The 24,065-nt window shown below is 41.5% G+C and overlaps 1 protein-coding gene and 1 pseudogene across 2 annotated transcripts; one reads left to right on the top strand and one right to left on the bottom strand.

Moving 5' to 3' along the window:
• Positions 1-1,574: 1,574 nt before the first annotated feature.
• Positions 1,575-22,560, top strand: LOC150069442 (cell cycle control protein 50C-like). 2 transcript variants are annotated; one of them, XM_090347330.1, is made up of 8 exons: positions 1,575-1,654; positions 5,618-5,811; positions 8,048-8,158; positions 12,533-12,634; positions 13,744-13,831; positions 14,597-14,737; positions 19,972-20,181; positions 22,105-22,560. In XM_090347330.1, the coding sequence occupies exons 2-8, from the start codon at positions 5,623-5,625 to the stop codon at positions 22,293-22,295; spliced, it is 1,032 nt and encodes a 343-aa protein (XP_090203456.1). In that variant the 5' UTR covers positions 1,575-1,654; positions 5,618-5,622; the 3' UTR covers positions 22,296-22,560. The 2 variants fall into 2 exon arrangements, with proteins under 2 accessions (XP_090203456.1, XP_090203447.1); XM_090347321.1 differs by lacking the exon at positions 1,575-1,654 and having other exon boundaries at positions 5,586-5,811; positions 22,108-22,560.
• LOC150069443 (pyridoxal phosphate homeostasis protein pseudogene) lies at positions 11,296-12,040 on the bottom strand (annotated as a pseudogene).
• Positions 22,561-24,065: the final 1,505 nt, after the last annotated feature.

Below are 24,065 nucleotides of genomic sequence, written 5' to 3'. Positions count from 1 at the left end.
TTTTTTTTGCCGGTCCTGGGGCTTGAACTCAGAGCCTGAATACTGTCCCTAAGCTTCTTTTGCTCAGGCTAGCTGTCTACCACTTGAGCTCCAGCACCACCACCAGGTTTTTCATGCATTCTACTACTAAGCCACATTCCCAGCCACTGAAGCATGATTTTTCAAATGAACAAATTTGCAAATTAAGGCATTATTATATTTCTGTCAAAATTTAGACCAATCAACTGGGCACTAGTGGCTCATGCCTATAATCCTAGCTGCTTAGGAGGCTGAGATCTGAGATTCACAGTTCAAAGCCAGCCTTAGCAAAAAAATAAGTCTGTGATCCTCTTAACCCCACTAAATGACCATCTGTCTGAACATTATAAATATATATAAGTATGTACATATGATTGAATCCTCCCAGTCCTACACTCAGCTGCTTTAGTATGCTTGCATCCAAACAGGTACAGGAAATGCAATGCCTGAGAAAGCTGTCTGCCATAATTAAAAGAAGAGCAAGAATTTAAAACTCTGGAATTTTTTTTTCTGTACCTGGGGCTTGAATTCTGGGCCTTGCCTCTTTTCTCAGAGTTCTTTGGCTTAAGGCTGGCGCTATCTACCACTTGAGCCACTTACAGTTTTCTAAGTAGTTGTTTATTGAGGTAAGAGTCTCATGGGCTTTGCTGCCCCGGCTGACTTCAAAACGCCATCCTCAGACCTCAGCCTCCTGAGTAGTTAGAGTTAAAGCTGTGAGCCATATGTGCCCAGCTCACTGTACTATTTCTACTGTTACACAATAGATACTAACAAATTGTCTTAGACATATCCATCGGTAACATTGCTTCTTGGAGACATTTGTAATGTCTAGTTACTAGAACCATGGTGGGAGTGGGCTAATACAAACATTTCATCGGGGGTTGTAACTACTATTTAACAGATAAGAGGCCTGAGATGCTCTTAAACATTACACTACTCTACCCAGCCAAGAAATATCTGGACCATAATTTCAATAGTGCTGTCAAGGTTGAGGCCCTCATTTTATTGAAGACTAAAACATATGAAGTATAATTTCCAACTTAAAGTAGGTTTTATTATGAACAGATAAAACTGGTGAAAATAAAATGTATATATACGTATATATGTGTCTCTATAGATAGATCGAGATATATCTATCAAAAATGCACTCAATCGGGGCCGGGAGTTTGGCCTAGTGGTAGAGTGCTTGCCTAGCATGCACGAAGACCTGGGTTTGATTCCTCGGTACCACATACATAGCAAAAAGCCAGAAGTGGTGCTGTAGCTCAAGTGGTAGAGCCCTAGCCTTGAGAAAATCCAGGGACAGTGCTCAGGCCCTGAGCCCAAGCCCAGGACTGGCAAAAAAAAAGAAAAAAGAAAAAAGCAGTCAAAAATGCTGTATTTCCTTTGATGACTAATCTTTACCTATCCATTCCACCAGGCCCACAAAATTGGTAGCCTTAGATTAAAACAGATAGTTGAATGGGCCTCGTCAGCCCATCAGTTTAAGGCCTTAATAGAACCAAGCTGACCCTCCCCCGAGTATGAGAATTCTCCCAACTGAAATATTGGCTCTTACTGAGGCTGTACCAGCCTGCTGGCCTTCGATCCTCTGAGTATTGACTGTACAGGTTTCGGAAATTGTCTCTCTAATCGTGTAAGCCAGTTCCTGACAACATAGATATATAGAATCATATCATCAGTTGGTGCTGTGTTTCTGGAGAATGAGGACCAATACAGTACTTGTGAAGCTCTCTTTAGCTTAAGATCTTGGTTACTTTGGGGTTTTTTTGTTGGTGGTGGAGGTTTGTTTGTTTTAATTTATTGATTAAAATAGGATCTCTAGGGGCTGGGAGTTTGGCCTAGTGGTAGGGTGCTTGCTTAGCATGCATGAAGACCCGGGTTCAATTCCTCGGTACCACATACATGGATAAAAGCTAGAAGTGGTGCTGAGGCTCAAGTGGTAGAGCTCTAGCCTTGAGAAAGTCCAAGGATAGTGCTCAGGCCCTGAGTTCAAGGCCCCAGGACTGGCAAAAAAAAAAATAGGATCTCCAACTTTTGGCTGGTGTTGAGTCATAGCTCTCCCAATCTCAGCCTCCCAAATAGCTGAGATTAAAGGAATAAGCCACTGCAACTAGCCAGCTAGTTTCATGGGGCTTTGGGGGGTTGGGTTTTTTTGTGGGGGGGTAACCAGTTCTGGGGCCTGGACTCAGGGCCTGGGCACTGTTCTTGGGCTTTCTCAAGGCTAGTGCCTCTACCCTTTGAGCCACAACACCACTTCTGGATTTTTCTGTGTATGTGGTATCAAGGAATCAAACCCAGGAATTGGTACATACTAGCTAGATGAGCACTCTATAACTAGGCCACACCCCCAGGCCTAGTTTCATGGTTTTTATAAAAAGTGTAAGAAATACCATTCTGATTAATTTATTGTATACATATCCCTTCACTAGACATTATCTATGTGGTATACTCCCACTCAATCATACCTGCTATTTTGGACTCCACACTTGCATATATAGTCTAATCTCAGCCTGTGATGACCTGTGAAACCCAAGTTCTTCCTCATATAAAAGAAATAGTAGGTAATAATTAAAAGTTTTCACTGTCATCTCACATGATAACAAGTCATCTTAGCCATTCAGACAACATGCTGAAAATTTTCCATTTGTATTTTGCCTTTTTCCAATTTCACAAGTAGGAAGATTAAACTGTAAATTGGAAACGTCTTACTATAGTAAATATTTGCATTTACTTTGTATTCTTTTAAGCCAGACAACATTTACCAAAGTCATAGCCTTTGACACAAAATTCCTCCAGCATGGGCCAGGAGTTTGGCCTAGTGGTAGAGTGCTTGCCTAACATGCACAAAGACCCGGTTCAATTCCTTGGTACCACATACTTAGAAAAAGCCAGAAGTGGTACTGAGGCTCAAGTGGTAGAGTTCTAGCCTTGAGAAAAATCCAAGGACAGTCCTCAAGCCCTGAGCTCAAGCCCAGGACTGGCAAAAAAAAAAAAAAAATTCCTCCGCTTGTCTTCTTTGTCTAATATTAATAAAAGAAGATTTAAGCTGGGTGCCAGTGGCTCACAGCTGTAATCCTAGCTAATCAGGAGGCTGAGATCTGAGGATCACAGTTCAAAGCCAGCCTGGGCATAAAAGTGTATGAGACTGCTATCTCCAATTAACCACCAGAAAACAGGAAGTGGCACTGTGGCTCAAGCGATAGGGCAGTAGCCTTGAACTGAAGAGCTCAGAGACAGTGTCCAAGCCCAGACTTCAAGTCCCACAACTGACACAGAGAGAGAAAGAGAGGGAGGGAGAGGGAGAGGGAGGAAGGGAGGGAGGGAGGGAGAGATTTAGAAATGCCTGTGCCAATCACTAGCTACTGAGACTATAATCCTAGCCACTCAGGAGGCTGAAATCTGAGGATTAAGGAGGTCTGAAGCTAGCCCAGGCAAGAAAGCTGTGTGAGTCTTTTCCAATTACCCACTTATCCACTAAAAATCTGGAAATGGAGCTTTGGCTCAAGTGGTAGATCACTAGCTTTGAGCGGGGTGGGAGCAGGGGGCCCGAAGAGGCTGAATATGGTGAAATGTACTTGTCTTTCCATTTGGGTGAAAGCTGTAAATAGAGAATCAGAGTCTAGCCCAGCCTGGGGACAGAGTGAGATGCTGTTTTTAAAAAATAGGCCGGGAGTTTGGCCTAGTGGTAGAGTGCTTGCCTAGCATGCACAAAGACCAGGGTTCGATTCCTTGGTACCAAATACATAGAAAAAAAATAACCAGAATGGGCCAGGAGTTTGGCCTAGTGGTAGACTGCTTGCCTAGCATGCTCAAAGACCTGAGTTCGATTCCTCGGTACCACATACATAGAAAAAAGCCGGAAGCAGTGCTGAGGCTCAAGTGGTAGAGCTCTAGACTTGAGAAAGTCCAAGGACTGTGCTCAGACCCTAGGTGCAAGCCCAGGATTGGCAAAATAATAATAATAATAACCAGAAAGTCTGGTAGAGTTCTTTCCTAGCATCCACAAAGAGTCAGGTTCAATTCCTCCTTACCACATACACAGAAAAAGCCAGAAGTGGTGCTGTGGATCAAGTGGTAGAATTCTAGCCTTGAGAAAACCCAAGAACAGTGCTCAAGTTGAAGCCCCAGGACTGGCAAAAAAAAAAAAAAAGTAAATAAATAACCAGAAGAAAAAGGACTGAAGATGTGGGTCAAATGGTAAAATGCCTGCCTAGCAAGTGAGTTGCCTTCAGCTCCAGCACTAGTATCACCAAAAAAAAAAAAAAACAAAACAAAATAGTTTTAAGGATATATAAAATTAAGATTTGAAAATTGAGCCTTCTGAATAACTAGGATTAAATGCACGAGCCACCTGTGTCCTGCTACACCCAGCTTTCACTGGTTGAAAAGAGGCCTCAAGAATGCCTGAGCAGGCCTGGGATTGAGATTCTGATCTCAATAACTAGGATTATGGACGTGAGCTATGACAGTCACCGTTCATGCCAGGATTTTTGTTTGCTTGTGTATTTCTTTTTGTTTTTGTTTAGAAGTACTGCTGACTGTCAAACTCACAACTCACCCTTGCTAATCAAGTGCTCTACCATTTGAGCCAAGCCCAGTTTTTGGCTTTTCCTGTGCTAAACATAAGGTATCCAATTTTCTTCCCCAAGCCAACTTTAGACTATCGTTGGTCCTTCTACTTCTACCTCCCCAATTTTTAATCCCAGTTATAAGAGAAGCAATTATTAATTTTAGCAGTTTAACATTATTATATTTCTAATTAGGGAGAGAATTCCAACCGATATCTAATGTCAGACAGCAAGGTTGAACACCTAGCTGATTCTATTTCTCTAGCCTCATTTAAGCTATATCAAAGCATGTACCTGAAAGAAAGTAGGAGATTTTTTAAAAATGTAATTTGTTATTATTAAGGTGTTGTGCAGAGGCGTCACTCTTTCTTAAATCTTTCTGGACAGTGTCTCCCTTTGCTCTCCCCCAGTTTCCTGTCCCTGGTGTTTTTAGTCTATATGTGTCTAGTGGGATCTTCTGTATGAATGAGCAACAAATTGAAGCTGCTGAAATCAAACACCCCCATTCCATTCCAATTCCACGAGTGCTTCTTCCTTATTATCACCAATGGCAAAGAAAGCTATAATCCCAGAGCATTTTGCCAATTTAGTTTATACTCACATTAGCAGCAACCTAAGGAAAAGGAAACAGCTCTAACTTGCTGTATTCACCTCTAAGAATTTAAGTACATTCCTGAAGATAAATCCAGTTCCTGCTTTCAGTCACCAACCCCAGAAGCAGCCCCTAGGGACGCCCTGAGTGCTGGCAGATGCTGGTTTTCACAGGCATTGCCAGGGCCTGTCACTCCTGGACAGAGCATTTAACAGAACAGGCCTATCTTCAATATACCCAGCAATAGAGGATTGAAGGGAGCTAAGCTCTTGGTGGATAAGATGTCTGGCTGAGAAACAAGGCAAGGAAGCAGAAAAGACATCACAATGACAACGAAAGGTTTGTGCAATTCTCCAAATGATATTACCATTGTGAGGGTTTCTGTGAGTTTGGGAATGTTCTGAATGTTCCCAAAATATATCTCAATCACTTACAGAGCACATGGAAATGCCGTTCGAATACCAGTCCAGACAGCCAGACAACACTGCGTTGAAGCAGCAGAAGTTGCATGGTTACCACCTCCGCTTCTCTGCCACTGCTGTCCTCTCCATCTTTTTTACCACAGGATTCTTCTGCCTTTGCATGGGGATCATTCTTATACTGTCTGCAAAGAGCACCAAGAAAATAGAGGTTTGCACTATCTTATCATTGTAATGCAGTTCCCAAGAGTTTTCAGCTTTAGGATTATAAAATAAGAAGGGTCTAATTCTCCATGGGGTTCCAGATGACAGGAGCCACCCACCCCTCTCTTGACTCTGAGGCTGAGAACCTAGAGAGGGGTACAAGCCCCTGGCAAGGTGAGGTGCTATTCACACTGGCAGAGTGGTAGGAGGAAAAGGTGGAGGAGGGCAAGGAAAAGTGAAGGCCAGATCCAAAGGCCCACCACTGGGGCTTAACTATTGGTATTCAATGGTTTTTCTGTGTAATTAAAGAATGATTGTCCTCTTTGGGCAAGGTGGCATCTTACATGCATCCAATGTACTGAGCCAGCAGGTGCCAGTCCCTCATTCTTTCTTTCTAGAGATAGCTGGATTTTCTTTATCTTTATAAAATGTGTAATAAACTACAGTCACACATCTGTGCCTAGAAATCTAGAACTTATTCTCCAATCTGCCTTTAACCACACCTCCTTTAACCGCACCTCCCCGGACACTTCCTAACCCATGGCTAATTACTATTCCACTGTCACATCAACTGGGTCAGATACTACCTGAGTGATGACAGACCATATTTGACTTGCTGTCTGGTCTATTTCACTTAGTAAACATCCTCCAGTTCCATCATGTTGCTGCAAGATAACAGGATTTTCTACTTTTGATGGCTGAATAATATTGAGGTGTATGTATGGCACTTTGTCCTTATTCACCTGTCTCAGTGCTGCAGTAATCATAGGAATGGAGGTATCTCTCTGATGTGCTGATTTTATTTCGATCAGATAGATAATCCAGAAGCAGGATGGCTGGATTATATGCTAGTTCCAGCTTTAGCTTTCAGAGTACCCTGCCTCCTATTTTCTGTAGAAGACACACGAATCTATATTCCTACCAACAATGCATAAGACTTCCCTTTTCTCTGTGTCCTTACCAGCCTTTGTTAGTTTTTGCATTTCTGGTCATCACCCTTTCAAGGTCAGATACATTTTTCTTTTTTCTTTTTTTTATATGATCATATTTTTTATTGTAATTAGTAAAAGGGTTACATGATATTTGCCAGATAGAAGGTGCATTAATTCACATACATTGATACCCTTTCACATGTCTTGGTACCCATTACCCTCCCCCCCACACCCCCCATCAGATACATTTTTCTGATGGATGAAAACACTGATTATTTTTTCATATGCTCATCAGTGGTCTGCATTTTTAAAGTCAGTCTTTACTATATATATATAAATTAAAAGTAATAGGTTTGGGTTTGCTATTTTTACACATACTTATAACATTCTTTGATTATATTCATCGCTTACTGTCCTCTCTTGTTCCTCTACCCCGGCTCCTTTTTTTCTTAATAGTCCCCTGCTAATTCCAGGTCTTCCCCTGCCCCAAATTCCACATCTGAAGGAAATCATTCAATACTTGACCTTCTGAATCTGGCTTAACGATTTCACTTAACGATTCCAGTTTTCCATGATTTCATTATTTTTGTGTCAGAATACTATTGCACTGTGTGTGTGTATACGTGTGTGTGTGTGTGTGTGTGTGTGTGAATACGTGTGTGCATGTGTGCATACCTGGATCCATTAATCAACTGATGGGCACTTAGGGTGAGTCCATAATTTGGCTACTGCTGATATAACTTGGCTATTGTAGTGCAAACATAAACATCCACGAGTAAGTATATATCATGTGCTGATTTGGATTTATTTGGGCATTTTCTTTGGGCTTGAACTCAGGGCCTGAGCACTGTCCTTGGGCTTTCTAAAGGATAAAGCTCTACCACTTGAGCCACAGCACCACTTCTAGCTTTTTCTATGTATGTGGTACCAAAGAATCAAACCCAGGTCCTTGTGCATGCTAGGCAAGCACTCTACCTCTAGGCCAAACTCCTGGCCCCTTGAACATTTTTCTTTTGAGAAGTTTTTCTTTTGAAAACTATCTATTCAGATCACTTCTCCCTTTTTAATTACATTATTTGGAGGGATTGCGGAGGATATTTTTAATGATGCTGCCAAGTACCCAAATGTATGACTGTAAGAAGTCTTAACTTCTACCAAACACTCCAGAAACATCTGTGCTGGCAGGGCCTGCCCTTTACCATGTCTCAGGTTGCACACCTGAGACAGGTTGAAAATGTCTATGAACTCAAGCCTTGAAATGTAAGATATGTATTTATATAGCTTAATACTTCCTTCTTCCCTGCCTGACAGATTAATTACACAAAGCTATGTGCAGATTGTCATGAATTGCGGGAAGATGCCTCTCAGTTTAGGAAAGCATGCACCTGTTCTATTCCCTTTAAGCTTCCAGAGAAAATGAAGGTAAGTGAAATTGGAGAACTCAACCAATGCCAGACACGACAGCTTACACCATTGACACCTACTACCAATGGGATTAACGCCCAGGGATGCCTGTAGGGATGCCTCAAATGGCCTTGGGTTCAAACCCCATTACCACAAAAAAATTCAAATGACTGCACTGATAAACTTCTACTTAAATACCCATAATAATGTCTTACAATTCCATCAAATGGTTTCCAAAATTATAATACTAGGGCTGGGAGTTTGGCCTTGTGGTAGAGTGCTTGCCTAGCATGCATGAAGACCTGGGTTTGATTCCTCGGTACCACCTACATAGGAAAAAGAAAAGCTGGAAGTGGTGCTGAGGCTCAAGTGGTAGAGCTCCAGCCTTGAGAAAGTCCAAGGACAGTGCTCAGGCACTGAGCTCAAGCCCAGGACTGGCAAAAAAAAAATTATAATATTGAATGCATGCCATATGAAACTAAGAAAACTGTTGGGAGGAGTTGGGTTGGGAGGGATGAGGGGAAATGATGACAGGGGTGAAACTGACCAGGATCAGTTGTACTTATAAATTGATTTATGAATGAAACTCTTTGGATGACTACTTAAATGTAATTAAAAATAATAATAACAAATGAGCCAGGCGTGGTAGCTCACACCTGTAATCCTAGCTACTCAAGAGGCTGAAATCAGAGGATCAGGGTTCAAAGCCAGTCTGGGCACAAAAGGACCTGAGACTCTTATCTCCCATTAACCTCTAGAAAACAGGAAGTGGGCTCCTTGAGCTTGGCTCATGGTTGGGTGGTAGCCTTGTGCTGAAGAGCTTAAGGATAGTATCAAGGCCGAGTTCAAGCCTCATGACTCAAAATAATAATAATAATAATAATGAGGAGGAGGTGGTGACAAGTCTTATATATTACTGTGCTCCTACACCACCATTTGACTTCTTTGGTATTATTATTCTCCTTTGTTTCTAAGTTTCAAGATTTTTTTTTGCCAATCCTGGGGCTTGAACTCAGGGCCTGAGCACTGTCCTTGGGCTTTTTCCTCAAGGGTAGCACACTGCCACTTGAACCACAGCACCACTTCTGGCTTTTCTATGTTTGTGGTAACAAGGAATCGAACCCTGGTCTTTTTGCATGCTAGGCAAGCACTCTGCCACTAGGCCAAACTCCTGGCCTCTTTTTTTTTTTTTTTTTGCCAGTCCTGGGGCTTGAATTCAGGGTCTAGACAATGCCCTTGGACTCTTTTTGCTCAAGCATACTTGAGCCACTTGAGCCACAGCGCCACTCTGGCTTTTTCTGAGTATGTGGTACCCAGGACTTCGCGCATGCTGGGTAACACTCTACCGCTAGACGATGCTCCCAGCCCAGTTTCAAGATTCTTTAACCAAACTTATGACATGACTTTTATAGCCAATCAGATTTATATCCTACCTGTCATCCTAGGAGAGGATTATTGAGATTACTCAATCTCACTATCCATTTTTTATGAGAAAATGAATGGGCTGAGCAGGTGAGTGACTTCATCAAGATGACCTAGTAAGTTAACGTCAGAGACCTCACCTGATGGGACTTTTGGATCCCTTCATTCCAAGTCATTCTATACATGCAGTTGCCTCATTCCAAAGAGATTGGCTTGATTGTCAGCACGATGAGAGATAGTAAAGAAATATTAAGAGAAGTCCCTATTCTTGGGCTGATTAAAGTTTCGTGTTAGTGCAGATCCTGTAAGAAGCAGATACCCAGACAGGCCTAGACAAGAGGAGACTGACTGGGCAACACATGCAAGGGACATGGCAATGACTAGGAGGCTGAGAAGCTGTTGGAGCACAAGTCAGCAACTGCCCTAGGGAAAGAGAGGATGAAGGAGGGAAGGAGAGAGATAAAAGAAGCTTTTCAGGACATGATTACTTAGTTTGGGACCCGCTGAGTCCAAGATGGAGCAAGGCCTTGAATATTCAGCAGGAAACTCAAGAACAGCCCTTGTCTAGACCTGGATCCATCCCAGATAATGTCCACTGTTAAAGGAATGAGGGGAAGCACATCAGCATGGAGGATGCTGTGTCCAATGGAGGACAGAACGGGCCCTTGGAAGACTGTGATCTTGGAAAGGGCCTTGGTAAACTAAAGCTTGGACTGAGGATCCTTGCCAAGAAGTCCCTAGTGTGGCAAATGCTGGCCGCACGTGTGGTTTACTGTGTCATTTATATGAGCATATAGCTCTAGTAGAGTTCTCTTTTTGGCTTCCAAGAAAATGTATGGTAAATTCCATTCTGTGGCTATCATATTGTCTATAGTCACAGGAGTAAGAAATGTAATCTATCATTCCTAGTAAGTCAAGCCTGCCTTGTTTGCCTTCACACCAGCGCTCTCTGTGGATTTTGTTGCAATTTCTCCCTTCATCCTGGTCCAGCATCTCACTTCAGTGTCCCAGAGATGTTCTCTTGTAAGTGGCTAAGTTTTGCCAGGTGCCAGTGGCTCATGGGTATAATCCTAACTGCTCAGAGGCTGAAGTCTGAGGACTGAGGTTTAAAGCTAGACTGGGCAGAAAAGTCCATGAGACTCTTATCTCCAATTAACCCCCCAAAACAGCCAAAAATAGAGCTGTGGATCAAGTGGTAGAGCATTAGCCTTGAGCAAAAACGTATAGGAACAAGACCCAAGCCTTGAGTTCAACCCTCAGGATTGGCATACACACACACACACACACACACACACACACACACACACACACACACACACACACACACACATACACACACACACACACAAACTGGCTGGGCCGGAAGTTCAGCCTAGTGGTAGAGTGCTTGCCTAGCATGCACAAAGACCCGGGTTCAATTCCTCGGTACCACATACATAAGAAAAAAAGCCCTAAGTGGTGCTGAGGCTCAAGTTGTAGAGCTCTAGCCTTAAGAAAGTCCAAGGACAGTGCTCGGGCCCTGAGCTCAAGCCCAGGACTGGAAAAAAAAAATTATAATACTAAATACATACCATATGAAAAATCAGCATCTTATGTCAAAGACTAAGCATGATTGGTTTCTTTCTATCAGCACATGCGATCCTCAGTGCTCTAGCCACGACACAGGAGAGCAGGAATGGGCTGGATCATGGTGGAAGCCTAGGTTAGAGCATGCTTGGTCTTCTTAGGAGTCCTCAGCTCAGTGTTCCTGTGTCACCCACTGGGCCCTTCAAGTCTGCTGTGGTCTTGTCTGGGGTAGGTTTCTTTGAGAAATCTTATTCTCCAAAAATGGTGTTTCCTATTCATATATTTGTAGATCCTACTTCAATTGCATGTTGGAAGTCACAGACATGGCCCTGCTCAGTTCCACCTGGTCAGCAGGGATCTCAGCTTTTTACACAGCTCCTCTCACAGGGACAGTAACACCTGAAAGTCTGGTTATCAGCCCCACGAATTCCAGGCTGGGGCATTGACATGTTCCCCCATGGCTGTCATGTCAGAAGGCAGACGGTCACGTTTCCTTTCCTCTCCACTGGTATTCATCTGGACCATAACTTTTAATCTTTCTGGAGAACTTTCTTTTTCCTGCCAGGAGCTGTTCACTTTGCCAACTTCACAGAATCCACTGTTTCCAGCATGAACAGGTTAGGGATGGCATCAATTTGGTGACATTTTGGTTTTGTAAGTGGCTAATGAAGTGCCGTTTGATCTCAGGACATGAAGATAGAATATTAGGATGTGCTGCTTTTTCTAGCAGCTCCTGCACATAGTTCTCTCCAACAGTGCTCTGGCCACGACTGTAAGCCTCCATCACCACGTCTGCAGGTTTAGTTTTGCTGACTGCTACAAGCCCGGGTTCGATAGCTGGGAGATCTACGGCTGCTGGAGGCGCTCATTCACAGCTCCTACCTGGGCAGACATCCTGCCAGTTCTCAGCATCCTCCAGGGAGTCATGCGGAATCCCCCCACCCCCTTCCACACCCCGGCTCATTACAATAATTCTGTATAGGCCAGGATTCCCCAGGAGTGATTTTGTGAGTGTGCTGGCTCTGGGGCTTGAATTCAGGGTCTGGGCTCCATACTCTGCCATTCGCTTTTCCCTTCAAGGCTGGCACGCCATCACTTTAGCCATACTTCCACTTCCAGCTGTATTCTGGTTCATTGGAGATATGAATCTCACAATCTTTCCTGCCTGGGCTGGCTTCGAACTTGAATCCTGAGATCTCAGCTGCCTCCATAGCTAGGATTGCAAGGGTGAAACCACCAGCACCCTGCCCAACAGTGATTTCTTACATTTCTATTTTCAGGGTGAATCTTAACAGTTTCCATCAGTTTATTTCTGCATTACTTTTTAATTTATTATTAGTGTTTATTAATAATATACTTAATTTTTCTTATTCTCTTTTTGCATCTTGTTTTTCTCCCAAACAGGGTAATGTTTATATGTACTACAAGTTATATGGCTTCTACCAAAACCTCTACCGATATGTTCTTTCCAGAAGCAATACGCAACTGATGGGTAAGAATATTATGGTAAGGCTTTATTTACTGTGGTGTAATACTTTGTTTCTTTTAAAGCCAGATAGTTCTTTCAAACAGGAAGATGAAAAATGAGCTCAAAAGAGAGTTACAGAACAGAAATACTTGAGAAGGATCTAGGTAACTGTTAGAGAAAGCTCTATTCCTCCCTAGAGAATTGTCATGAGTCAAACCAACTAAATCGTTTTCTTTTCATGTACCATTTTGAGAGATCTGTCTCCATTTGGCTTTTTGATTCTGACACTGTCCTTCTTACAAGGAAAATGAAGATTTTTATCCTTCCTAATTGGAATTATATTTAATCGAACTAAGAGTCTTTGGTTTTCAAATCTTTGAGTCTATTGATTACAATACAAGAACTAGTATTACAAATTTTTAATCTTGAAGATGATCTTTAGCTGCCACTAAGCAAAGCTAAAGAAAAACATTGTCCATAATGACATTCTATGAAAGTGATAGCCAGATGATTTGTTTTACTAGTCCTGGGGCTCAAACTCGGGGACTGGGCACTGTCCTAGGGCTTTCTCAAGGTTAGTGCTCTACCACTTGAGCCACAGCACCACTTCCAGTTTTTTCTGTGTATGTGTACCAAGAAATCAAATCCAGGGCTTCGTGCATGCTAGGCAAGGACTCTACCATGAGGGCACACTCCTGGCCTGCAAACCAGATGGTTTTGGAGGAACCACTGTTGTAAAAATGTATTCTTGCAGTTGCCCAGATGGATTGTTGGTGATGTCCACAGCTAGTCATCTAGCTGTACAGTCATGGTCGGTGCTTGATCTGAATATACGTTATACTTCAACAACAAAAGTGTTTTTTAAAGATTCAGTGTTATATATTGGATAGCAAGAAAGTTAAATTTCTTCCTGTACGCTATATACTTTTAGTTAGGTAAAATATATTTATACGCCTACATATTGCATATATATCTCTAAAACCCAAAATTTCATAGTCTAAGTGAGCCATTTTCTGGGAAAAATAGCTAGCAATCATAATCTTTAACTTAATTAATGTGTGCTTTGTTATACTCCCAATGTTCCCTCTTTTAAATTTCTAAGAGAGTGCTAGAAACACTTCTTATTTCTGTATCATCTTGCATACAGAACGTTCATGGCTGTGATCCATTCAAAATGTCTGAAGATAAGATTCCCTTCATTCCTTGTGGTGCTATTGCCAACAGCATGTTTAATGGTAGGTAACCTTGTCTTCTCTCTATGATGTCCTTTTTCAGAAGTATGTAAGCAACATATATATGGTCTAGTTTCAGTGTTTTAATTGTTTACTTACTTGTGGTGACTAAAAAGCAAAGCAATACATATGTGTATATATGTGTATATGTGTGTATATGTGTGAGTGTGTGTGTGTTACACACACGTCTCCTTGGTAAGGATACAACAGTGTATGGAATTTCATTCACAAGTGCATTCTCCCTTGCCAGAGATCCAAAAATCACAGGAAGCATGATTTAAATAGAATTTAAATAGAATTTGTGTGTGTGTGTGTGTGTGTGTGTGTGTGTGTGTGTAGGTGTGTGTGTATACACACACACCACTCATGGGGCTTGAACTCAGGACCTAGGTGCTGTCCCTTAGGTTTTTCTTGCTAAAGGATGGTATTCTACCACATAAGCCATAGTTCCACTTGTAACATTTTGGTGAGTCATTGGAGATTAAAGTCTCATGAACTTTAAAGCCCTGGCTGGTTTTGAACCATGATTCTCAGATCTCACCTTCCTGAGTAGCTAGGATTACAGATATAAGCCACCAGTGCCTTCCCAAAGTATTTTTTAATAACAAACTCAGTCTTGGCAAGAAAAAGACTAGTCTTGTGAGATCTATGATATATAAGCATGTTGAGTGTCAAAAAAAAACCATTATTTTTCAGTTGTGTATAGTCTTTGCAAGATTGTAAAATTGGTAGCTTTCACAACTAACATAATTTTAAATTTCCTTTCAGATACCATAATTCTTTCCTATAGCCTTCATGCATCTGAACAGATCCAAGTCCCAATGTTAAAGAATGGACTCTCATGGTGGACAGATAAGTATATCAAATTTCAGAATCCAGTTTCCAGTAATCTTGCTGGTGAATTTGAAGGTAAGATCCATACAGTTGCTCAGTACTCTTATTTTTTTTATATAAAATAGTTACTTTTTGTGAGGGGTGGGGGAGAGGCTTTTGAGTCTTCTTTACTGACTTCCTTTGCTCTAACCTTCCCATCAAATTCATTGCCTATAAAAAAATATGAAGTGGGGCCGGGAGTTTGGCCTAGTGGTTAAAGTGCTTGCCTAGCATGCACGAAGACATGGGTTCGATTCCTTGGTACCACATACATAGAAAAAAAAGCCAGAAGTGGTACTGAGGCTCAAGTGGTAGAGCTCTAGCCTTGAGAAAGTCCAAGGGCAGTGCTCAGGCCCTGAGCTCAAGCCCAGGACTGGCAAAAAAAAAAAAAAAAAAGAAATATGAAGTGATCTAGCCAATTGGGAGCATGCTTCAAGTGGTAGAGAGCACCTGCTTGACAAATGGGAAGCTCCATGTTTAAACAGTAGAAGTGCCCCTTCCTCTTCCAAGAATGAGAGGGCAGTGCTTACAAAACTTCTTGCTTTAGGCACAGTTAAAATGACCACATAATTTACTATCCAAGCAGACTGGCATTTTTAGAGCAAAAGAAGGTACTAGAACAACTACATGCTTACTTGCAATTTTCAATTATTGATTCATAAATTGATATCACATAGGCAGATCTGTAAAATATGTGTACTAAAATCTACTAAAACTACAGGTCTTTCCCAGGTACTGGTGACTCAGACCTATAATCCTAGCTACCCGGGAGGCTGAGATCTGAAGATTGTGGTTCAAAGCCAGCCTTGACACAAAAGTTTATGAGACTCATATTTGCAATTCATCATCATAAAGCTAGAAAAGGAGCTATGTAAAATTGTGAATTATTTATGTACTACCACAATTTGTTAAGTAATTAAGTACATTTCTTTTTTGTTGATTTCTCAATTTACAATTTATCTGATGTTATGCACCATCAAATTTGCATTTATATTATTCTACAAAAACAAACCATTTAAAGTTTTGTTTTTGTTTTGTCGATCCTGGGGCTTGAACTCTGGGCGTGGGCACCGCCTCTGAGCTCTTCAGCTCAACGCCCTTGGGCCACAGCGCCACTTACCGTTTTCTAGTGGTTACTTGGAGGTAAGTCTCGAGTTCTTTAGTGCCCAGGCTCACTTTGAACCATGAGTCACCACACCTGGCTAACTTAAAATTTTTAACTGAATTTTTAGTAATCTTGATAACAATGTCAAAAGTTGCACCTTCATGATTAAACTTTTAACAGGCTTGTTCAGATTCTGTGATGCACTAACCATCCCCAGTCAAGCCATTATTATAATTAACTATCTAATTTTTCTTTTTGAGAAAATTCATGTTAAACTGGTCTCATTTAATTCTTTACAAAGTTCTTCATATGCCAGTAGAGTCAATGAGTTAAAGGTTTTTGTTTTGTTTTGCTTTGCTTTTTAGTTGCCAAAAGTAAGTAAACAAAACACTGAAACTAGACCAGCATGATGGTGCATGTCTATAATCCCAGAGCTTGGGATGGTTTAGGAAGACTCAAAATTTGAGAGTAGACAGTGAGATGTTGCCTTTTAAAAAACGGGGCGGGGGAGGTGAAATTTTGAGGAAATTCCATTTGATCTTAATAAGAAGTCATGCTCTCACAGAATGATATACAAGTGGATCTAGGAGTCTCACCATTTTCTAGATATAATCTTCTTAAACGAACCACAAGTGTTTCTTTGTTGAGGCAGGAATTGTTAGAAAGCTGAGGCTAGCCTCATACTCTCTATGTAGCACAGGCTGGTCTTGAGAGGGAAACCTCCCGCGCCGGCCTCTCAAGTGCCATCATTACAGTTGAGCACTCCACACATAGTTATTCAGAAACCTTTGAACTGACATCTGATTCCCTTCAACAGATTGATGCCTTTCCATCCTCACATGGTGATTCACATCACTGTAGCCTCGTGGGAGAGCCATGTCAATCAACATTTTCAGTATCAGATTCATCAACTTTCCCAAGAAACTGTACTTAGCTTTACATTAAACACACATTTGGGGTTTGTTTTTTTTTTAGCTCTTTACAACTAAATGGAATTAAGAAACTCATATCATCAACAAAAAATATATATGGCATGTAATAAATAAAAAAAGTAACCATTGCAAGAGAGTTCAAACTCCTGTCAGCACCTGATTCCCATGTGCATGCCATGTGCACATACGCAGACCTACAGTTTCCCACGTTTGCTGTTGACCCCGCTGACCTGCAGCCTGGCAGCTCCACACAGCTCACGGGCCAAGCCTCAGAGTGTGAGCTAGCTAGTTGGAATGTTCAAAAGCTGGCAAGAGTCATGGGGCTATGTAGCATCATGTTTTGACTGAAAGGGGCTCTGCTTACCTTTCATGAATGATCTCAAGTGAAGTAAGCCCCCTCATTGCACATGGGCAAAGCTCACACACTGACTGCTCACTGGAAGGATAACATCGTAGGCACACTATTTATTTGGAGTCAATGCAGAATCAGATGGGATAATGGACAGCTGACATAATCTGGGTCTGTCCTCGCATGTATCATCACTGTGTCTTATCATTACATTGCTAGCTTTTGAAAGGAACTTGGTGACATGCTATTACTCTGTCTTACCACAAAACTATAAGCCTATAATATACAGGGTCTTGGCTTTCTCCCATCTTCTGCTATACTTTGTTGTGGTCTCTACTGTAAGAGTTACCACATTGTATTCTGTTAGCATCTCTGTCTGTGAATTGTTTTGAAAAAAGGGATGAGATCTCATGCAGGTTTGCATCCCTGTGCCTGAGAAATCAAGACAATGTTGTTGAATGCGTGGATGAATTCAAACAACCCAAATGAAGTTTATGTCTCTTAAAATATGTTTCTCACACCCTTTAGCTACACAGCAGGGAGCAGGATTGGAGGTTAAGGGAGGAATCTTTGAGCATACATTTTTCACAAGTCTTCTGGGTCATTCGGACATTAGGGTTCCATACCACACAATGGCTTGAATTCACAATGACCTTAAGCCAAAAAGTAAAAAGAAGAGAAAATCCACAGTGAAGACACTAAAGGCAGTTTATCTTGAGCAAATGCTTGAGCAGCAATGGCTAATATTTTGGGAAGGACCAAAAAATGTGCAAGTCCCACAATATGTGCTTAGGAAGGTCCTCCAGCCAAGAATTTGTTGAGAGGAGGTAGAAGTGTGTATAAGTGTTCTTCAGTAGGTTACTTGAACCAAACTTAATGTGCACTTTGGCAAGCACTATAGCCATACTTAGAAAACAAGTATGGGTTGCTTTAGTATTCAAGAGTTGAGGGGGGAAAATGGATCCCAACTTCCTTTTTTGGGCATCTTATTAACAGTAGAACTAATTGTGTTGTAGGAAAATAGTCTATGAAACAATTTACTCTTGTTGATTAGCATTTTAAGATTGAATATGGTTTTTATTATTCACTTGAACAGATTTCATTGGAATCTTTCATCCCTTTATCAAGTGTTTATTGAACAGCTGCTATGTGTCAGATACTGGACAAACTGCTAAAGAAAACAATAGATGAGGACAGTCCTGTTTTCAGGAGTTGCTTGTAGAATAGAAGAGACACACACGCCCATGGCTGAAAGTGGGAACTATGGGAATAAGGCTAAAGCCAACAGATGTGTCTTCTGGCACCACCCTTCCCCTTGCCCTAGTTTTATGCCCTGGCCCAAGTTTGACTACCTTTCATGATTCACGCTGGGCCCCTCCACTCTGTCCTGCCCCTGCTTCTAGCTTTGTGCTCTCCCAGACAGCGCTGAGCTGCACGGAGCCCCATCTTGCGCCCTTCTGTGGTATTTCCTTAGACCGCATTTCTAAAGGTTGAGTTTCTGAACCAAAAATACAGAAAACAATAGCGCTTTCCATGAGTGTTTCTAGAGTTCCACCTCCATACCCTCATCAGTGCTTGTCACTCCTTTTGACCTTAAAGTGGACTGGGATTTTTTTTTTGTATGTGAAAATTTGTTCCTGGTTTTCATTTGCTCTCTTTAGATTAATAGTGAAATGAAAGAAATGAGTTTTTTTTCTCCATCTTCCACAAACATAGAGGCAGGGAGACTGTGAGTTCAAGGCCAATCTGGACTACATAGCCAGATCCTATCTTTGGGCAGGGGTGGAGTGGAAGCATTTTCTATCGTAATGATAGCACTAAAGAAAACCTTCATCACTTGTATTTTGTTGCACTTCTTTTCACTGTTTCACATGTATGTACTATAGTTGAAAATGTCCATAAAAGTTAGTATCCCAATCTATTTATCTTTACTTTGTGTGCTGGATCTGGGGCTTGAACTCAAGACCTGGGCACTGTCCCTAGCTCTACCACTTGGGCCACAACTCTACTTCCAGCTTTATGGTAGATAGTTGGAGATAAGAGCCCCACAGACTGCCCTGCCCAGGCTGGCTTTGAAGCATGACCCCCAGATCTGTCTTCTGAGTACCTAGACTTATAGCCATGAGCCACCATTGCCTGGCTCCCACTCTTCTTTTAAGCCCTATAGAATTATCATGAGAATTTCCTTAGTCTTCAAAAACATTATTAGTGGTGTAAAAATAAGCTTATATGCACACTTAGTTTTCTTTCTTTCTTTTTTTTCCAGTCCTGGGCTTGAGCTCAGGGCCTGAGCACTATCCTTGGACTTTCTCAAGGCTAGAGCTCTACCACTTGAACCTCAGAACCACTTCCAACTTTTTTCCATGTATATGGTACCAAGGAATCGAACCTGGTTCTTCATGCATGCTAGGCAAGCACTCTACCACTAGGCCAAACTCCTAGCCCTCTTTTTTCTTTTAGTTGTGAGACCAGGATTTAAACTTAGTACCTGACCACTTTTACTCATTGGTTAGCTCTGCACCAAATTGAGCCATGCCTCCAGTATCTCCACTTAGATTTTTTTTTATTGTAATTAGTAAAAGGGTTACATGATATTTGCCAGATAGAAGGTGCATTAATTCACATACATTGATACCCTTTCACATGTCTTGGTACCCGTTTCCCTCCCCCTCCCACCCCCCACCCGTCTTGGTTTTCCCCCCTTCCCTATCAAATTTCAAATATCCAAATACAAATAAATTCAATATATCAGATAACAAAGTGAGATACTATACCAATATGAGATAACCAAGGGACAGCAAAGGAGATGAGAGACAACATAGTACATTAGATTTTTTTTTTTTAGAGATGATTTTCTGTCATATCCCTTATCTTCTTTTCACAGGAAGTGCAAAACCCCCATCCTGGTCCATACCTATCTATGAACTGGATAGTGATGACCCGAGGAACAATGGCTTCCTCAATGAGGACTTCATTGTGTGGATGCGGACAGCGGCCTTTCCTACTTTCAAAAAACTCTACCGTCGGCTCTCTCGAGAACACTACTTTAAAGAAGGCTTACCCGCTGGTAACTACAGTTTCAATATATCCTATAGTATCCTTTGTGTTACTTTTCTTTCTGAAGGAGAATGAAAACATGGCTAGTGGTTGTTGAATTCTTTCATTCTAGGCTATTCTCCAATCGAATACATGCACCAGAAAAAAGAAAGTGTATAGTTATCTTATATTTGTATGGGTGGGATGGGAGAAGTATGCAGTTCTTTTCTAATCCTGTCTAAAAGAGAACATTTCCCTCTGCTCTTTTGGGGTCTCCACCTGGGACTAATATGAAACACAGTAATGGAGAAAGCATCACATTTTATTTACATTTATAGGGGAACTCTCACAAGAAAAATAATGACCTGAAGAAGGGACTAAGCCTGATTACTTATTCAGTGTGTTTTCAAATCATGCCAATTGTGGAAATAACAAGAAAGATCAGGATTAGTGTAACTAGGTTTCTTTGCACAGATTCCTTTGGCCTCAAATCTCAGTTTCTGAGTTTTTTTTTAATATATATAAATGTGTGCATATGTGTATATATATATATATATATTCTCCTCATACACCAAGGGCAGCTTTCATGTAAGAGGCTTATCTCCTGTTTTCAGGAAGCAAATAGGAGATCAGAAGATGAGGAAGGAGAGACTCTGTTTATCCTCATTGCTGTCTGTTTGCGAACTCTATTTCCTTTAAAACTGGTCTCTCTCAAGTCTAGATCTTCCATGCACAGTTTCAATTCTGAGTTCTATTCCTCTGCTTGCACTGTGTGTGGAGCTGTTGTAACCAACGAAATGTGCTGGCTAATAAGCCTAGGCTGAGGCCTATGCAGAAGGAAAAGCTTCCTATTCAGATGAGGCTGGACTGGAAAGGAGAGCCCAGGCAGCTTGTGCTCAAGGACCTGGTAACAATGCAGATTTCTGATATCAAAGAAAAACAAAAGACAACTAGTTTCCTCACAAGTTTCCTTGTGCCTTTAAATAGCATGTTGCCAAATGATTTGAGTGAGGCCTTTTAAGAGCTTTGCTGGGAAATGCCTCTGACCCCTGCCGTTGCTATGAGAAATCTGTTTGTTTATTAGTTTCGTTTACAAAAAAGGACCAGATGTTTGAAAACCTCAGGCCACATGCCCTATTAGAGATGATGTCATTGAAATGCTAACGATAGCAAACTCACTTCAAACATTTTCTCACCAGCAGCAGGGGTGCTAGCCTTTTCCACACAAAGGCAAATGCAACATCTTCAGTTTTTCCCACCAATAATGCTTTACCAACTATCCTACTTTTATTTTTAATTATTTTTGCTGTGACTGTTTTTCACTCTTGAAGAATTTCCCCTGAGGTAGGAACTCATCCAACTTCAACTTATTCAGGAACTAGCTTCATTTCTCCTGAGTCCAAGTTTGGGTTTGTTGTAAAACCTATCTATATTTATTTTACCTTTCTTGGATTCATCCAAGAAATGATATGTGATGAACGGCAAATAATTGAGATTTGTGTATGTCTGAATCTCTTGTAGATTATATCCATATCAACAGAAGGCTTTTTGTTACTTAATATTCATTTCTATTTTTGTATTTTTGTTAGTTGTGGGGCTTGAACTCAGGGTCTTGTCACTGTCCCTGAGCTCTTTTGTTCCAGGCTAGTACAGTACTCTATTACTTTGAGCCACAGCGTCACTTCCAATCTTCTGGTAATTAAATAGAGAGAAGAGCCTCACTAACTTTCCTGACTGGGCTGGCTTTGAACCATGATCCTCAGATTTCAGCCTCCTGAGTAGCTGGGACCATAGGCATGAGTCACTAGCATCCCACTTTGTCACTTAATTTTATTCTAACAAGACAGAGTATTGCTTTATTGTGTTGAACCATATAAAAATAAATATTCAACCAATATTTTACTCACAAAAAGAAAACAATGTCACATGTTTGCAGTGGTAGAGATGAGATGTGCTGAGACAGATCCTTAACAAGTCTTATTAGATTTTCCAGTCACCAGGTTCCAAGGAGAGAAATCTGTAGTTCTGTCCACCCTGACATGGAGCGGAGGTGATTGCCTTTTCTTAGGGCTTGCCTACACAGTGACAGGAGCATTAACTTGGCTGAGTGCCTTTGCCATAATGGCAATCTATTTGATGCTGAAAAACAAGAAAGAATACTTATCTTTGTAAAGTCAAACTTAAAAGAAAGAAAGAAGAAAACAGAAATGCACAGTGAAGTCATAGAGCCCCAGGCCTCTGACATGTCTTGAAGTGACTGAGATATTTGAACAAGAGGAGCTGGATTGACTGAAACAAATACAATCCTAGGTAGATAGATAATGAGAGTTGAGGAAGAGGAGAAGTAGGAGAAAGAAGATAAGTGGCAATTATAAGTGATGTGTGGGGAAAAGTCCTTGGAATGGGGACAATAAATCATTCTTGAGCTCTAGACAAAGTTTTGAGTATTTATTTAAAATTCTTGTGCCTGAGATTAGGTGAAAGCCTGCAGAATCATCACTAGACAAGAATAAACAAGCCTGGAGATGCTCACAACTCAGTGAATCCTTTCCATTTTTTCTTCCTTTAATTTTATTATGTAGTGAGTGTACAAAAGGATTACATTCTGGGTGCTGGTGGCTCACACTTCACACCTAACTACTCAGGCACCATCACTGGACAGAGTGTGATGGGCAGTTCACACCTATCTACTCAGGCACCACCACTGGACAGAGTGTGATGGGTGGTTCCCCTGGTGGACAGACTGTGAACCTGGTGTTGCCAGGCAATGCCTGTGAGTCTTCACTATAAGGGGCCAGTGAACGACATGCTGTTAGGTTGTGTCCTGCCACTGCCACTGAGTCTGTGAATAGCAGAGCCTGTGGATAAAAACATGACCTTCTTCCCTTCCATTCCCTGCCCAAGTGAATCAGAAAACCTAAGAACCACCTGCATCACATGGAGACAGGGAATAAAAAGTCCCCAGTATTAAGCATGTGGCCTGGTTGGTCAGAATTTCAGTCTTTGTCTCTGGAGGGAAGAAAGTTGCCTGCTCTTAGATAACTCCCATGCATGGAGATCACGTATGATCCTCTGGTGATCAGGTATGAGTCATATTCCTAACACCACCAGAGACAGCCCCATGCAAATCACCAGAATCTATAAATGGTACCCTTCATCCTCGAAGGCTTTGCACATGTGGTTAAACTAAGACTTTCACTAGGAAATGATCCTAGATCACCTTTGTGGACCTAGGGGTTTTTTTTCTTTTATCAGTCCACAGGGTCCAACTCAGAGCCTGAGCACTGTCCTTGGGCTTTCCTCAAGCTAGAGCTCTACCACTTGAGCCTCAGCACCACTTCCGGCTCTTTCTATGTACGTGGTACCAAGGAATCAAACCCAGGTCTTCGTGCATGCTAGGCAAGCACTCTACCATGAGGCCAGGCTCCCACCAAGGGCCAAGAGTATTTACAAGGGTGATTATAAGAGGGAAGCAGAAGACCAAGGAAGAGTGACAACAGAGGTAAGAGGTAGGAATGATGTCAGAAAGGGGCTAAAAGTTAAAGAAAAAGAAAGGAAGGAAGGAAGGAAGGAAAGAAGGAAGGAAGGAAGGAAGGAAGGAAGAAAGAAAGAAAGAAAGAAAGAAAGAAAGAAAGAAAGAAAGAAAGAAAGAAATGTATCCTCCCCTGAAGCCTTCAGAAGTTCTATCTAATCTCCAGAAACAGAGAAAGTATATTTTCTTAATCCTAGAGTGGGTGGTAATTTGTTACAATGGCAGAAGCAACTTGCCCCAGTTCTCTCCTTAACTATGCAATTGTTTGTGGGGCTTAGGTGACCAAGGGAGATCCCTAGCAAGAACAGAGCCCATGAGCGTTCCAGGCCCACTGACATATCCTCCTGAGTCCTAGTCTACACTCCACAGTTATGTTGCTTATTAGAAAAGGTATGAGCATTTTTATTACC

Source organism: Megascapheus bottae, chromosome 1, assembly GCF_031878675.1.
Source record: "Megascapheus bottae isolate mThoBot1 chromosome 1, mThoBot2.hap1, whole genome shotgun sequence".
In the NCBI taxonomy this organism is placed as follows: Eukaryota; Metazoa; Chordata; class Mammalia; order Rodentia; family Geomyidae; genus Megascapheus; species Megascapheus bottae.
This window is presented reverse-complemented; position numbering and strand designations above follow the sequence as displayed.

Excerpts from the sequence above, each read along its gene's own strand:
- LOC150069442 (XM_090347330.1), top strand. The coding sequence starts at position 5,623 with ATGGAAATGCCGTTCGAATACCAGTCCAGACAGCCAGACAACACTGCG. Across the intron at positions 8,159-12,532 it reads AGCTTCCAGAGAAAATGAAG|GGTAATGTTTATATGTACTA; the intron begins GTAAGTGAAATT and ends TCTCCCAAACAG. Across the intron at positions 14,738-19,971 it reads TCTTGCTGGTGAATTTGAAG|GAAGTGCAAAACCCCCATCC; the intron begins GTAAGATCCATA and ends TTCTTTTCACAG.